At 36.5% G+C, this 17,977-nt stretch overlaps 1 protein-coding gene across 10 annotated transcripts in view; it reads right to left on the bottom strand.

The window, feature by feature from the left end:
- CHL1 (cell adhesion molecule L1 like) overlaps positions 1-17,977 on the bottom strand; it is a 216,662-nt gene that overhangs the window by 76,066 nt on the left and 122,619 nt on the right. For all 10 annotated transcript variants that reach the window (XM_045991777.1, XM_045991781.1, XM_045991778.1 and 7 more), the window contains 2 exons: positions 13,693-13,873; positions 133-238 (listed from right to left, as the gene is read on the bottom strand). In XM_045991777.1, the coding sequence (XP_045847733.1) occupies positions 133-238; positions 13,693-13,783 (197 nt within the window). In that variant the 5' untranslated portion in view covers positions 13,784-13,873. The remainder of the gene's footprint in view (positions 1-132; positions 239-13,692; positions 13,874-17,977) is intronic.

Below are 17,977 nucleotides of genomic sequence, written 5' to 3'. Positions count from 1 at the left end.
TTTTTGGCAACTCTTAACTTTAATCATATGTAGTTTTAGAGTTCAACAAGCTTATGATGGTCAGAATACAAAGAAATTTTAAAAAGAGATTATATACATATAAACAATTATTTCATTTGCAAGTATACTCACATTGGTTCTGGATTTCCTTTAGCTTCACATTCAATTTGAAAATATTCATCAAACGGAAAGGCAACTTGCACTTTTGACTGTTTTATGATTGTTGGAACCTGTTGAACTAAATATCAAAATATGTATATGAAGAACGTGGTCTTCAAATATTAGGTCAGCTGAATTTAGCTATAACAAAAATACTTGAAACGTGCTTCCTATACTGATAAGAGAACTATTAAAAAAAGTGTGAAGTACAGAGCAAATCTGACGTCCTCATTGAAAAATATATTTTATTAATTAATTGAGGTTTGCTCTTGGGTCACTGTTTTTTTTCTTTAATTCCAGCGTAGTCAACATAGTATTATATTATATCACAATAGAGTGATTCAACAATTCTACACATTACTCAGTGTTCATTGTGATAAGTATACTCTTAACTCCCTTCATCTATTTCACCCATCCCCCCCACTCACTGCCCATCTGGTAACCATCCCTTTGGTCTCTATGGTTAAGAGTCTGTTTTTTGTTTGTGTCTTCTTTCTTTGTTCATTTGTTTTCCTTCTTAAATTCTGGAATTTAAGAAGGACAACATATGCTATTTGTTTTTCTCTGATTGACTTATTTCACTTAGCCTATATCCTCTAGATCTATCCATGTCACTGCAAATGGCAAGGTTACATTCTTTTCTGGATGAATAGTATTCTACTGTATATATATATATACCACTTCTTCATTCACCTATCAATGGACACTTTAGGTACTTCCATAATCTGGCTATTGTAAATGATGCTGCAATAAACACAGGGGTGCATATATCTTTGCAAATTAATATTTGTGCTTTCTTTGGGTAGATACCCAATAGTGGAATTGCTAGATCATATGGTAATCCCATTTTTAACTTTTTTGAGGAATCTCCATTCTGTTTTCTGCAGTGGCTACACAAGGCTGCATTCCCACCAACAGTGTATAAAGATCCCTTTTTCTCCACATCCAACACTTGTTGTTTCTTGTGCTTTGGATTTTAGCCATTCTGAGAGGTATGAGGTGATAGTGCATTGTGGTTTTTGTTGATGATTAGTGATGCTGCATATCTTTTCATATATCTTTGGTCATCTGTAAGTCTTTGGAGAAATGTCTGTTCATGTCTTCTACCTATTTTTAATTGGATTATGCAAAATGTATTTAATTTTAAAGAATATACTTCATTGATACCGTTTCATTTCATGTTGCCAAAAGTGTTCATTTTATTTAAACCCAGATAAAGAAACAATTTGTAGAGCAGAATAAAAATTGCCATATCATCACAGCTTTAAAATCTCTATTTTTAAATTAATGACATTTACTTTATGTTGATATGTGCATATATATTTTTTAGTTCAGTCATTTTGACAGTTCTGCTTTTTATTAATTTAATGTCTTAGTTTCCTAAGACATTATAATTATTTTACCACTTTTCCATTATTTATTCCCATTGTTTTGTGATCATTTCTTGGATAATTTTCTTATTATTGGACATTCGATTTTTCTTTCATTTTTCTCTTTCAAGGTAACATGTACTTCTATAGGCATTTAAATTTTTCAAGCATATAAGTTTTTCCTTTATTGAATTAGTGACTTATGATAAATTTCCAAGTATAGACACAAATAGTATTTACTCTGGATAAATGATGGCATCATTTCACAAGAGGATGTTAACTATAAACAACATATGAGTATACAGTTTCCAACATCCTTGCCACAAACGAACACCAACATTTAAAAATGATAAAAATACTTTGCTAGTTATTACAAAGGAAATTATAACATCCTCATTCTATTTTTATTTCTACTTATTGCTTTTATTAATAAACGCTTTTCCCTAAGCTTATTTATTATTTGTCATTCCCCATTTATAAATTATCCTCTGAGTATTATTGGGGGCCTGGGGTTAGTTTCTTCCTCTTAGAATTTAACTTTAATAATCAGCAATAAAAATAAACAATGGTATTTTTAAATGGCTTCTACATATTCAAATATCTCCTCATCTTGCAATAAACTTTTTTAGTGTCTCAAAGTCAAATAACCTCAACACAAACTTAAAAAGTAGGCGGGTGACTTTGTTTCTCACTAAGTGAAGCAGCTGGTTGGTATTTGAGAATTGTGTTCATAAAATAAGTGCACTAATGCTGAAGATACAAACATGGGTTAGGTTTTGAAGAGGGACACAGATGATAGGTAAAGATCTACCATCCGTGAACACTCAATAGTTTTCAAACTGATGCATTACCAATTTAGTATCATTCTTACAACCTCTAGTAAGGAAAGGAACAGCACCAAATTCATAAGGAAGTATAAATGATTCAGCAGCAGGAAGCTGATTTCAGCAAATATGTTTTGAGAAAAGCAATTTGCAGAAATGCACCGAGCCTGATTAGGTAAGTAATATTCCACAGTGGAGTTACAAATAGGGCCCTAAACCCAGTTACACCAAGCCAGACCCTAAACCACTGTATTTCCTCACTTGTAAAGTTAGGAATTCAGGCTAAATTGTTCTCAGACTTTTTGGTCTCAGGATCTCTCTACATTCTTAAAAACTAGAGGAATTCCCAAAGGGCATTTGTTCATTTGATTTATATCTAACAAAATTTACCTTATTAGAAATTAAAACTGAGAAACCTTTTAAAATTTTATTATTAATCCATTTTAAATAATCCATTTTAAATAATCTTATGCTTATATGTTAAAATAATTACCTATTTTATCAAGAACATGAAATATAATGAACAGTGGCATTGTTTTTACATTTTGCAAATCTCTTCAATATCTTCACAGAAGGCAGCTGGATTCTCACATCTACTTCTACATACAATCTGTCACAGAAGTTGTTCTGCTTAAGTATATGAAGAAAATCCAGCTCTACACAGATAGGTACTTGAAAAAGGATGAGACACTTCATCATCCTTTCTGATGATTATGGACATGCTTCTTAAATAGTACACCAAAACTCAATATGTGGTAGTTTCTTAAACATTTACTACAATATAGAATCTGAAATAATTTCAATGAACTCTTCATATTCTATTATACTAACATGTTTTACCCATGATTTTTTTTAAGATTTTTTTTTTTTTTAGTAATCTCTATGCCTAATATGGGGCTCAAACTTACAACCCCAAGATCAAGAGTTGCATGTTCCACCCACTGAGCCAGCTAAATGCCTCATCCATGGCTTCTTTTTCACCACGTAGAATTTTGTAACATTATGCAATAATCATGTAGAAAAAAAAAAAATACTGCTTCATGGACCCTGAGAGGTCCATGGATCACATTTTAAGCATTGATGGCCAGCCTAGAATAATAACTGAAAGCTATTTCCAATTCTAAGAAAAAATTTTTGGTTTAATGAATCTGATCATTGAGTTTTAGTACATGGGCCCAAGTTCAGTCTTTATCCATTGGATATGCATAAACATTTTAACAACATGCAAAAAACAATCATACCTTCATGGACATTTACCTTGTTTCTGATTACTATTGCTTCTAAGTAGAACAAGACTTGAGCTTATTGCAAATTCAGGTTATTTAAATTTTATTACAGTTATAAAAGGTGAGGGATGACGTACAATAGTAACAGTCCCTAAGATATCAGCTAATAACTTGTGAACAACTTGTTTATTAGAACATAATTCTTCCTTAAATTTGCTAAGGTTGTAAAGTCTCAGCAATAACAAATTACTCAGGGTATGGAACTAATAACCTTTGAGTGTTTATAAGAATATATATTCTACATTATAAATCCTTTCCTCCATAATTAGGCCAATTACAGAGACACTAGACTCGCTGACATTCACATTGGATACCTGCCTTAGTTGCATTTAATAGTGAGTGCTCTGGAGCACTGAAATGAATGGTTAATATTCAGTTGATCTGAAAACATCATTAATATTTTATAACAATTGTTGTCCAAGGACATTACAGAATGAAAATGCATAAGTAAATGAGAAAACAACCAGAATAAAAAATGTATATTATGGATTAATATAAACTTTTAAATTTTTTACCATTGATGAACTAAATGAGAAAAGAAGGAAAAGAAATGTATATCTAAGGGAACATCGTCAGGAATCCCAGTGCATCTTTGTTCCTACTGGGGAAAAAAATGTAAAATTATTAACCTCTTTCTCATGAGAATCAACACGAACTTTGCTCTCAATTGGGGACTGCACATTCAAACCAAAAGAACCTACTGAAGATGAATAATTTCCAGTTCTTGACCTGAATGTCTACAACTAGGCTAATATATATTGTGTGTACACTAAGAGATTTCAGCTTGATTTAAAGAGAACTTTAAATCTGTACATCTACAGAACAAGTCGGTGAAATTCCTCAAGAATAAAGAATATCCAAGAGAGACTCTGTCAGGACAATGGAGAAAGAATTCTCACTTAGGGGTGAATTCAAAGGGTACGGCTGCCCAAAGTGTATGATGTGAAATGCCTATATGAAGTAATTTAAGGTGGCCCTCAGAAAAATGGTTCAAAAACACATTATATTTTATAGTCAGAGACTTACTTTCTTTTCTATTCACTTTCAGATCAAGTACTTCAGAAGAAAAGTTTCAGTTCAGAACTAGCAAGTCTCTTCATTTTTATTCAACTTGTTGAGCTCGAGTCTAATTGTCTAGAGCTTAGATGATATGCAAAAGTCATTTCCAAGGCTAAGAATCAAATAAACAAGCAGTGCCTCTTGTATTACAAATCTCCAAATTACATATGAAAATACAGGAGGAAGGCATGTGGGTGGGATCTGTCTTAGGCTTAGGTCATATCCGAGGGTCCTGGGATAAAACCCAGATTTGGGTTCCCGGATTCTCCCTCTCCCTCCTTGCTCCTCCCCATGCTGTTGTGCTCTCTCTCTGTCAAGTAAATAAATAAAATCTCTTAAAAAAAAAAAAAAGACAGGAGGGATAAGACAGGAACCATATGGATAAAGATATCTAAACAGGAGGAGGAGTCAAGATGGCGGAGAAGTAGCAGGCTGAGACTACATCAGGTAGCAGGAGATCAGCTAGATAGCTTATCTAAACATTGCAAACACCTACAAATCCAACAGGAGATCCAAGAGAAGAAGAACAGCAATTCTAGAAACAGAAAATCAACCACTTTCTAAAAGGTAGGACTGGCGGAGGAGTGAATCCAAAATAGATGGACCGCAGGGGGAGGGGCCGGCTCCCGGCAAGCGGCGGAGCAACGGAGCACAAAATCAGGACTTTTAAAAGTCTGTTCCACTGAGGGACATTGCTCCAGAGGCTAAACCGGGGTGGAGCCCACACGGGGTCAGCGTGGCCCCAGGTCCCACAGGGTCACAGAAGGCTCGGGGGTGTCAGAGTGTTGCAGTGCTCACAGGTATTAGAACGGGGAAGCCGGCTACGGAGATAGAGCCGAGGACTGAGCTCTCAGCTGGGGGTTACCTTGAACCGGCTGCAGGCGGGGTGAGCTCGGAGCACTGCTGGAGGCCGGGGATAAGGGAGTGATTGAGCGCTGTTCTCTGGGGGCGCACTGAGGAGTGGGGCCCCGGGCTCTTGGCTCCTCCGGGCCGGAGACTGGGAGGCCGCCATTTTCATTCCCGTTCTCTGGAACTCTATGGAAAGCGTTCAGGGAACAGAAGCTCCCAAAAGTGAACCCGAGCGGATTACTTAGTCCGGCCTCCCCGCAAGGGCGGTGCAATTCCGCCTCGGGCAAAGACATTAGAGAGTCACTACAACAGGCCCCTCCCCCAGAAGATCAACAAAAAATCCAGCCAGGACGAAGTTCATCTACCAAGGAAAGCAGGTTCAATACCTAGGACAGCAGGGGAATTCCAGAGGAGGAGAAAACAAAGCATGGCACTCATGGCTTTCTCCCCATGATTCTTTAGTCTTGCGGTTAATTTAATTTTTTTTTCAATTTTTTTTTATTCTTTTTTCTTCTTCTGCTAATTTTTTTAAACTTTTACCCTTTTCTTTTTTAACATTTTTTAACTAGTTTATCTAATATATATATTTTTTCTTTCTTTTTTATATTTTTTCTTTATTTGTTTTCTTTTTTAAATTTTTTTCTTTTGCTTTCTCAACCTCTTTTTATCCCCTTTCTCCCCCCCACGATTTGGGGCCTCTTCTGATTTTCACATTTTCCTGGGGTCTTTGCCACCCTTTTAGTATCTTACTTGCTCCTTCATATACTCTTATCTGGACAAAATGACAAAGCAGAAAAATTCACAACAAAGAAAAGAACAAGAGGCAGTACCGAAGGCTAGGGACCTAATCAATACAGATATTGGGACTATGTCAGATCTAGAGTTCAGAATGACAATTCGGAAGGTTCTAGCCAGGCTTGAAAAAGGCATGGAAGATAATAGAGAACCCCTCTCTGGAGATATAAAAGCCCTTTCTGGAGAAATTAAAGAACTAAAATCTAACCAAGTTGAAATCAAAAAAGCGATTAATGAGGTGCAATCAAAAATGGAGGCTCTCACTGCTAGGATAAATGAAGCAGAAGAAAGAATTAGTGATACAGAAGACCAAATGACAGAGAATAAAGAAACTGATCAAAAGAGTAACAAACAGCTGCTGGACCACGAGGGGAAGATTTGAGAGATAAGTGACACCATAAGATGAAACAACATTAGAATAATTGGGATTCCAGAAGAAGAAGAAAGAAAGAAGTGAGCAGAAGGTATATTGGAGAGAATTATTGGAGAGAATTTCCCTAATATGGCAAAGGGAACAAGCATCAAAATTCAGGAGTGCAGAGAACCCCCCTCAAAATCAATAAGAATAGGTCCACACCCCGTCACCTAATAGTAAAATTGACAAGTCTTAGTGACAAAGAGAAAATCCTGAAAGCAGCCCGGGAAAAGAAGTCTGTACCATACAATGGTAAAAATATTAGATTGGCGGCAGACTTATCCATAGAGACCTGGCAGACCAGAAAGAGCTGTCGTAATATATTCAGAGCACTAAACGAGGAAAACATGCAGCCAAGAATACTATATCCAGCTAGGCTATCATTGAAAATAGAAGGAGAGATAAAAAGCTTCCAGGACAAACAAAAACTGAAAGAATTTGCAAACACCAAACCAGCTCTACAGGAAAAATTGAAAGGGGTCTTCTAAGCAAAGAGAGAGCCTAAAAGTAGTAGATCAGAAAGGTACAGAGACAATATACAGTAACAGTCACCTTACAGGCAATATAATGGCATTAAATTCACATCTCTCAATAGTTACCCTGAATGTTAATGGCTAAATGCCCCAATCAAAAGACACAAGGTATCAGAATGGATAAAAAAACAAAACCCATCTATATGTTGCCTACAAGAATCTCATTTTAGATGCGAACACTCCTCCAGATTTATAGTGAGGGGGTGGAAAACAATTTATCATGCTAATGGACATCAGAAGAAAGCAGGGTGGCAATCCTTATATCAGATCAATTAGATTTTAAACCAAAGACTATAATAAGAGATGAGGGAGGACACTATATCCTACTCAAAGGGTCTGTCCAACAAGAATATCTATCAATTTTAAATATCTATGCCCCTAATGTGAGAGCAGCCAACTGTATAAACCAATTAATAACAAAATCAAAGAAACACATCAATAATAATACAAGAATAGTAGGGGACATTAACACTCCCCTCACTGAAATGGACAGATCATCCAAGCAAAAGATCAACAAGGAAATAAAGGTCTTAAATGACACACTGGACCAGATGGACATCACAGATATATTCAGAACATTTCATCCCAAAGCAACAGAATACACATTCTTCTCTAGTGCACATGGAATATTCTCCAGAATAGATCACATCCTGGGTCCTAAATCAGGTCTCAACTGGTATCAAAAGATTAGGATCATTCCCTGCATATTTTCAGACCACAATGCTCTGAAGCTAGAACTCAATCACAAGATGAAATTTGGAAGGAACCCAAATACATGGAGACTAAACAGCATCCTTCTAAAGAATGAATGGGTCAACCAGGAAATTAAAGAAGAATTAAAAAAATTCATGGAAACAAATGATAATGAAAACACAACGGTTCAAAGTCTGTGGGACGCAACAAAGGCCGTCCTGAGAGGAAAATATATAGCAGTACAAGCCTTTCTCAAGAAACAAGAAAGGTGCGGTGCCTGGGTGGCTCAGTATGTTAAGTCTCTGCCTTCAATTCAGGTCATGATCCCAGGGTCCTGGGATTGAGGCCTGCATCGGGCTCTCTGCTCAGCAGGGAGCCTGCTTTCTCCTCTTTCTCTGCCTGCCTCTCTGCCTACATGTGATCTCTGTCTGTCAAATAAATAAATAAAATCTAAAAAAAAAAAAGAAAAAAAAAAAGAAACAAGAAAGGTCTCAAGTACACAACCTAACCCTACACCTAAAGGAGCTGGAGAAAGAACAAGAAAGAAACCTTAAACCCAGCAGGAGAAGAGAAATCATAAAGATCAGAACAGAAATCAATGAAATAGAAAACAAAAAAAGAATAGAACAAATCAAGGAAACTAGGAGCTGGTTCTTTGAAAGAATTAATAAGACTGATAAACCCTGATAAACCCCTGGCCAGACTTATTTAAAAGAAAAGAGAAAGGACCCAAATAAATAAAATCATGAATGAAAGAGGAGAGATCACAACTAACACCAAAGAAATACAGACAATTATAAGAACATACTATGAGTGACTCTACGCCAACAAATTTGACAATCTGGAAGAAATGGATGCATTTCTAGAGAGATATAAACTACCACAACTGAACCAGGAAGAAATAGAAAACCTGAACAGGCCCATAACCAGTAAGGAGATTGAAACAGTCATCAAAAATCTCCAAACAAGCAAAAGCCCAGGGCCAGACGGCTTCCCAGGGGATTTCTACCAAACATCTAAAGAAGAACTAATTCCTATTCTCCTGAAACTGTTCCAAAAAATAGAAATGGAAGGAAAACTTCCCAACTCATTTTATGAGGCCAGCATCACCTTGATCCCAAAACCAGACAAGGATCCCACCAAAAAAGAGAACTACAGACCAATATCCTTGATGAACACAGATGCCAAAATTCTCACCAAAATACTAGCCAATAGGATTCAACAGTACATTAAAAGGATTATTCTCCACGACCAAGTGGGATTTATTCCAGGGCTCCAAGGTTGGTTCAACATCTGCAAATCAATCAATGTGATACAGCACATTAATAAAAGAAAGAACAAGAACCATATGATACTCTCCATAGATGCTGAAAAAGCATTTGACAAAGTACAGCATCCCTTCCTGATCAAAACTCTTCAAAGTGTGGGGATAGAGGGCACATACCTCAATATCATCAAAGCCATCTATGAAAAGCCCATGGCAAATATCATCCTCAATGGAGAAAAACTGAAAGCTTTTCCGTTAAGGTCAGGAACACGGCAGGGATGTCTATTATCACCACTGCTATTCAACATAGTACTAGAAGTCCTAGCCTCAGCAATCAGACAACAAAAAGAAATTAAAGGCATCCACATCAGCAAAGAAGTCAAACTATCACTCTTCGCAGATGATATGATACTATATGTGGAAAACCCAAAAGACTCCACTCCAAAACTGCTAGAACTTGTACAGGAATTTAGTAAAGTGTCAGGATATAAAATCAATGCACAGCAATCAGTTGCATTTCTCTACACCAACAACAAGACAGAAGAAAGAGAAATTAAGGAGTCAATCCCATTTACAATTGCACCCAAAACTATAAGATACCTAGGAATAAACCTAACCAAAGAGGCTAAGAACCTATATGCAGAAAACTATAAAGTACTCATGAAAGAAATTGAGGAAGACACAAAGAAATGGAAAAATGTTCCATGCTCCTGGATTGGAAGAATAAATATTGTGAAAATGTCTATGCTACATAAAGCAATCTACACATTTAATGCAATCCCTATCAAAATACCATCCATTTTTGGCTGCATGTTTTTCTCGTTTAGTGCTCTGAATATATCATGCCAGCTCTTCCTGGCCTGCCAGGTCTCTGTGGATAAGTCTGCTGCCAATCTAATATTTTTATCATTGTATGTTACAGACTTCTTTTCTCGGGCTGCTTTCAGGATTTTCTCTTTGTCACTAAGACTTGTCAATTTTACTATTAGGTGACGGGGTGTGGACCTATTCTTGTTGACTTTCAGGGGGGTTCTCTGCATCTCCTGGATTTTGATGCTTGTTCCCTTTGCCATATTAGGGAAATTCTCTCCAATAATTCTCTCCAATAGACCTTCTGCTACCCTCTGTGTTTCTTCTTCTTCTGGAATCCCAATTATTCTAATGTTGTTTCGTCTTATGGTGTCACTTATCTCTCGAATTCTCCCCTCATGGTCCAGTAGCTGTTTGTCCCTCTTTTGTTCGGCTTCTTTATTCTCTGTCATTTGGTCTTCTATATCACTAATTCTTTCTTCTGCCTCACTTATCCTAGCAGTGAGAGCCTCCATTTTTGATTGCACCTCATTAATAGCTTTTTTGATTTCAACTTGGTTAGATTTTAGTTCTTTAATTTCTCCAGAAAGGGCTTTTATATCTCCAGAGAGGGTTTCTCTAATATCTTCCATGCCTTTTTTGAGCCCGGCTAGAATGTTCAGAATCGTCATTCTGAACTCTTGATCTGACATATTACCAATGTCTGTGTTGATTAGGTCCCTAGCCTTCGGTACTGTCTCTTGTTCTTTTGTTTGTGGTGATTTTTTCTGCCTTGTCATTTTGTCCAGATAAGAGGATATGAAGGAGCAAATAAAATACTAAAAGGGTGGCAAAGACCCCAGAAAAATGCGCTGTAACTAAATGAGAAGAGACCCCAAATTGTGGGGGGGGAGAAAGGGGATAAAAAGAGGTTCAGAAAAAAAAAGAAAAAAAATTTAAAAAATAAAACAAATAAAGAAAAAATATAAAAAAGAAAGAAAAAAATATATATATTTAGATAAACTAGTCAAAAAACGTTAAAAAAAGAAAAGGGTAAAAGTTTTAAAGAATTTAGCAGAAGAAGAAAAAAGAAAAAAAATTGAAAAAAGAGAAAAAAAAATTGAAGTAGCCGCAAGACTAAAGAATCATGGGGAGAAAGCCATGAGTTCCGTGCTTTGCTTTCTCCTCCTCTGGAATTGCGCTGCTGTCTTAGGAATTGAACCTACTTTTCCTTGATAGATGAACTTCATCCTGGCTGGATATTTTGTTGATCTTCTGGGGGAGGGGCCTGTTGTAGTGACCATCCGTTTTTTTCAAAGAAATGGAACAAATAATCCTAAAATTTCATGGAACCAGAAAAGACCTCGAATAGCCAAAGGAATATTGAAAAAGAAAGCCAAAGTTGGTGACATCACAATTCCGGACTTCAAGCTCTATTACAAAGCTGTCATCATCAAGACAGCATGGTACTGGCACAAAAACAGACACATAGATCAATGGAACAGAATAGAGAGCCCAGAAATAGACCCTCAACTCTATGGTCAACTAATCTTCGACAAAGCAGGAAAGAATGTCCAATGGAAAAAAGACAGCCTCTTCAATAAATGGTGCTGGGAAAATTGGACAGCCACATGCAGAAAAATGAAATTGGACCACTTCCTTACACCACACACGAAAATAAACTCAAAATGGATCAAGGACCTCAATGTGAGAAAGGAATCCATCAAAATCCTTGAGGAGAACACAGGCAGCAACCTCTTCGACCTCAGCCGCAGGAACATCTTCCTAGGAACATCACCAAAGGCAAGGGAAGCAAGGGCAAAAATGAACTATTGGGATTTCATCAAGATCAAAAGCTTTTGCACAGCAAAGGAAATAGTTAACAAAACCAAAGACAACTGACAGAATGGAAGAAGATATTTGCAAACGACATATTAGATAAAGGGCTAGTGTCCAAAGTCTATAAGGAACTTAGCAAACTTAACACCCAAAGAACAAACAATCCAATCAAGAAATGGGCAGAGGACACGAACAGACATTTCTGCAAAGAAGACATCCAGATGGCCAACAGACACATGAAAAAGTGCTCCACATCACTTGGAATCAGGGAAATACAAATCAAAACCACAATGAGATATCAACTCATACCAGTCAGAATGGCTAAAATTAACAAGCCAGGAAATGACAGATGCTGGTGAGGATGCGGAGAAAGGGGAACCCTCCTACAATCTTGTGGGAATGCAAGCTGGTGCAACCACTCTGGAAAACAGCATGGAGGTTCCTCAAAATGTTGAAAATAGAACTACCCTATGACCCAGCGATTGCACTACTGGGTATTTACCCTAAAGATGCAAACGCAGTGATCCAAAGGGGCACGTGTACCCGAATGTTTATAGCAGCAATGTCTACAATAGCCAAACTATGGAAAGAACCTAGATGTCCCTCAACAGATGAATAGATAAAGAAGATGTGGTATACATACACAATGGAATACTATGCAGCCATCAAAAGAAATGAAATCTTGCCATTTGTGACAACGTGGATGGAACTAGAGGGTATCATGCTTAGTGAAATAAGTCAATCAGAGAAAGACAACTACCATATGATCTCCCTGATATGAGGACGTGGAGATGCAACATGGGGGCCGGGGGATAGGATAAGAATAAATGAAACAAGATGGGATTGGGAGGGAGACAAACTCTAAGTGACTCTTATCACAATCTCACAAAACAAACTGAGGGTTGCTGGGGGGAGGGGGGGTTGGGAGAGGGGGAGGGGGGTTATGGATATTGGGGAGGGTGTGTGCTATGGTGAGTGCTGTGAAGTGTGTAAACCTGGCGATTCACAGACCTGTACCCCTGGGGATAAAAATACATTATATGTTTATAAAAAAATAAGAAATAAATTAAAAAAATAAAAAAAAAGATATCTAAACAACCTCTCAAGGGTCTTTTATATTCCCTGTCCTAATAACACAAGGGAAATTCTCCAAATCTCTGTTACTCAGCTGATACAGTATTACATAAACTGTTTATAAATGTATTATTTTTATTATTTTATGTATGTCAAGATATATATTTCCGTAATCCAATGACTAACCTCTGGATATGAATTCATTGTGTATAATATCTAGATTTTCAGAGTTGTTATCATCTTATATTTTTAGTTGTATAATAATGGCTGTTTAATATTTTCTTAATTTATTGTTTTCATTCTTAAATATACAACCGTTTTGAAAAAAGATACAAAATGTATCCCCTTCCTTTTTATCATAATTGGTTGAATACCACTAATTTCTGAATCATAACACTCCCTAAAATAAATTAACGGAGTATATAAATAACAGCCATTGGTAATATTGAAGAGTATCTTAAGTGGCAAAATACCTGATCTATAAGTCATGTTTCTCGTTATGTGCCAAGTTTGCATAAGAAGAGCCAAAAAGCCTGAGCTGTAAAATAATTATAGCAAGCAGCCAAAGATAAGACAGTCAATTTTTTTTAAAAGGAAATGATGAATTCTGATAACAGATTGCTGAAAATAAATAGAAACATAGTAGAAAAATCACACCTTTAAACTACAAGTATTCTACCTAAAAATGAAAATGCAAGTAAGAAATTCCATGAAGTAGGTATTGAATGCTCTCATTTTACCTGACAGTGGTATATCCATGGCTGTAGAGAATTTTAACAGGAGACAAATTAGAGATACAATTAATCCTCTTCCTCCTAACAGCATCTCCATTGCACTTCAGGATGGAGGCAACTCAGGAAGAATGAAAATCGTAATGTTTCCTTTTGCTTTTGGTTTAAGGCCGAGAAGAATGTAGTTCACCTGGGAATTCAAAAAACAAACAAAATGACATATATTTTAAGTTCATAGACTCCGAAATGATCCCTTAATTTTTTTTACAGATTTTATTTATTTAAGAGAGAGCACAAGCAGAGGTGGTGGGTGGGGGGATGACTGGGGGCAGGGAGGCTGGCAGAAGCAGGTTCCCCACTGAGCAGGGAGCAAGATGAGGGCTCCATTCCAGGACCCTGAGATCATGATCTGAGCTGAAGGCAGACACTTAACCTACTGAGCCACCCAGGCACCCCAACAACAAAATTTAAACAAATGTTTCTGCTGCAATAATTTTCCTCTTAATGAAACACTTTACTAGTAACTCCACATAAATAAAATTATTCTTTCTATATGCTTTATTAAAGGATAGGTGATATATGCTACAGTGTAAACGATGACCCATTCGAGTGAACTGTATTTTTTGGCCAGATGAGTTTTTCCATCAAGGCACTGTAGTACACTCTATCAGGTGTGGGTGTCAGTGCTATGAAAATAACTGCATTTACCCCATTTCGTTCAAAATATAGCTCTTTTTCAAACAATTCTTTAGATCCGGCAACAAACGCCACTTGAGTCATTTATGAAACATCACAAATCTAATTGTTGATTTTTTTTATAAAATAACTTTTCATGTTCAAAGTTATGACACTAATAGAAAGTGAACAGCAAGATACAGTAGTGGAAGACATGAAAGACAAATGGATAAGGATCAGCCACTCTAACATTTATAAATTTGGGTTTTGTTGAAGCAGAAAATAATTATCCTCAGTTACTTTACACTTAAGCAGAATATTCATTCACTCCATATTGTGCAGACATAAAAAGTAAAATGTCAATTTTCCTTAATGTTCTCAGATCATTTCAATTTTATTATGAAACACCGTGATAATAGACATCTAAACATTGTTTATAACATACATTTAAAATAAATTTGCTCAAAATGTGATAGTTTTTCAGGTGCCCAATTTTCTTTTTCTATAAAAATCAATTACTCTATTCAATTACAACTGGTACAAAAAATTAATGAATATAGAGTCAGATAACCCATCAACTTTATACATTTTTTAATTTAAATTCAATTAATTAACATATAATGTATTACTGGTTTCAGAGGTAGAGGTCAGTTATGCATAAGTCTTATACAATACCCAGTGCTCATTACATCATGTGCCCTCCTTAATGTCCATCACCCAGTTACAGAATTCCCCCATGCCACACCCTCCAGTAACCCTCAGTTTGTTTTCTATGATTAAGAGTATCTTTGTCTCCCTCTGATTTCATCATGTTTTTCCTCTTTTCCCCTATGATCCTGTTTTGTTTCTTAAATTCCACATATTAGTGAGATCATATGATTATTATCTTTCTCTGACTGACTCACTGCACTTAGCGTAACACCTTCTATTTCCAGCCCTGTTGTTGCAAATGGCAAGATTTAATTTTTTGATGACTGAGTAATATTCCATTGTGTATAGCTACCATATATTCTTTATCCATTCAGCTTTCAATGGACATCTGGACTCTTTCCATAATTCTACTGTTGTGGACATTGCTGCTATAAACATTGGGGGTACAAGTGCCCCTTCAGATGAATTCTTCAGGTGAATACTACATTTGCATCTCTAGGGCAAATACCCAGTAGTGCAGTTTCTGGGTCATAGGGTAGCTCTATTTTCAACTTTTTGAAGAAACTCCATACTGTTTTCCAGAGCAGCTGCACCAGCTTGCATTCCCACTAACAGTCTAAGAGGGTCCCCCCTTCATTGCATCCTCATCAACATCTGTCGTTTTCTGTCTTGTTAATTCTAGCCATTCTTACTGGTGTGAGGTGGTATCTCGTTGTGGTTTTGATTTGTATTTCCCTGATGGTGAGTGATAAGGAGCATTTTTTCATGTTTCTGTTGGCCATTTGGATGTCTTCTTTGGAGAAATGTCTATTCTTGACTTCTGCCCATTTCTTGATTGGATTATTTGCTCTTGGTGTTGAGTTTGATAAGTTCTTTATAGATTTTGGATACTAGTCTTTTATCTGATAAGCCATTTACAAATACCTTCTCCCATTCTGTCAGTTGTCTTTTGGTTTTGTCAACTGTTTCTTTTGCTGTGCAAAAGCGTTTTATCTTGCCGAAGTCCCAAAAGTTCCTTTTTTGCTTTTTTCCCCTTGCCTTTGGAGATGTGTCTAGTTAGAATGCTGCGGCTGCCACAAAGGTTGCTGCCTGTGTTCTCCCCAAGGATTTTAATTGATTCCTGTCTCACATTTAGGTCTGTCATCCATTTTGAGTCTGTTTTTTTGTGTATGATGTAAGGAAATGGTCCAGTTTCATTCTTTTGCATGTGGTTGTCCAATTTTCCAAACACCATTTGTTGAAGAGACTTTTTCCATTGGACATTCTTTCCTGCTTTGTCAAAGATTAGTTGACCACAGAGTTGAGGGTCCATTTCTGGACTTTCTAGTCTGTTTCATTGATCAATGTGCCTGTTTTTGTGCCAGTACCATACCGTCTTAATAATTACAGCTTTGTAATAGAGCTTGAAGTCCAGAATTATGATGCCAACAGCTTTGGCTTTCTTTTTCAGCATTCCTTTGGCTACTCGAGGTCTTTTCTGATTTCATATAAATTTTATGATTATTTGTTACCATTCCGTAAAAAAAATCGATGGTATTTTGATACAGATTGCCTTGAATTTGTATGTTATTCTAGGTAGCATAGACATTTTCACAATATTTGTTCTTCCAATCCATGAACATGGAATGTTTTTCCACTTCTCTGTGTGATCCTCAATTTCTCTCATGAATATTCTATAGTTTTCTGAGTACAGATCTTTTGCCTCTTCAGTTAATTTTATTCCTAGGTATCTCATGGTTTTGGGTGCAATTACAAATGGGATTGACTCCTTAATTTCTCTTTCTTCTGTTTCTTCGTTAGTGTATAGAAATGCAACTAATTTCTGTGCATTGACTTTATATCTTGCTACTTTGCTGAATTCCTATATAGGTTCTAGCAATTTTGGGGTGGAGTCTTTGAGTTTTACACACAGGGTATCATGTCATCTGCAAAAAGAGTTTGACTTCTTTGCCAATTCAGATGTCTTTTATTTATTTATTTTTGTTTTTGTTTTTAGATCGCTGAGGCTAAAATTTCTAGTACTATGTTGAAGAGCAGTGGTGATAGTGGACATGCCTACTGTGTTCTGGCCTTGGAGGAGAAGCTCTCAGTTTTCCCCCATTGAGAATGATATTCTCTGTGAGTTTTTCATATAAGGCTTTCATGATATTGAGGTATATTCCCTCTATCCTTAAACTGGGAAGGGTTTTAGTCAAGAAAGGATGCTGTACTTTGTCAAATACTTTTTCTGCATCAATTGAGAGGATCATAGGGTCTTATCCTTTCTTTTATTTCTGTCATGTATCACACTGATGGATTTGGAGATGTTGATCCATCCTTGCAGCTCAGGGATAAACTCCACTTGGTCATGGTGGATAATCCTCTTAATGTACTGTTTTGATACTACTGGCTAGTGTTCTGGTGCGAATTTTTGCATCCATGTCCATCAGGGACACTGGTCTGTAATTCACCTTTTCGGTGAATATTTGTTAGAAATCCTCTGGGAAGCTATCCAGCCCTAGACTCTGGTTTGTTGAAGATTTGTGATTATTGCTTCAATTTCCTTGCTCTTTTTATGGGTCTGTTCAGGTTTTCTATTTCTTCCTGATTCAGTTTTGATAGTTTATATGTCTCTAGAAGTGCATCCATTTCTTCCAGGCTGTGTAATTTGTTGGCATATATTTGCCTTACTCATTCAGAATTTTATTCATTTGGGTCCTTTCTCTTTTCTTTTTAATAAGTCTGGCCAGGGGTTTATCAGTCTTATTAATTCTTTCAAAGAACCAGCTCCTAGTTTCACTGACCTGTTCTACTGTTTTTTGTTTTTGTTTGTTTGTTTCTATTTCATGGATTTCTGCTTTAATCTTTATTATTTCTCTTTTGCTAGGTTTAGCCTTTTTTTTTTTTTTTTTTTTTTTTTTTTTTTTTTTTTTTTGCTATTCTTTCTCCAGCTCCTTTAGGTGTATGGTTAGATTGTGTATTTGAGGAC

This window comes from Meles meles, chromosome 20 (assembly GCF_922984935.1).
Source record: "Meles meles chromosome 20, mMelMel3.1 paternal haplotype, whole genome shotgun sequence".
Taxonomy (NCBI): domain Eukaryota; kingdom Metazoa; phylum Chordata; class Mammalia; order Carnivora; family Mustelidae; genus Meles; species Meles meles.
Note: the sequence above shows the minus strand (reverse complement) of the source record. Positions and strands in the feature narration are given on the sequence as shown.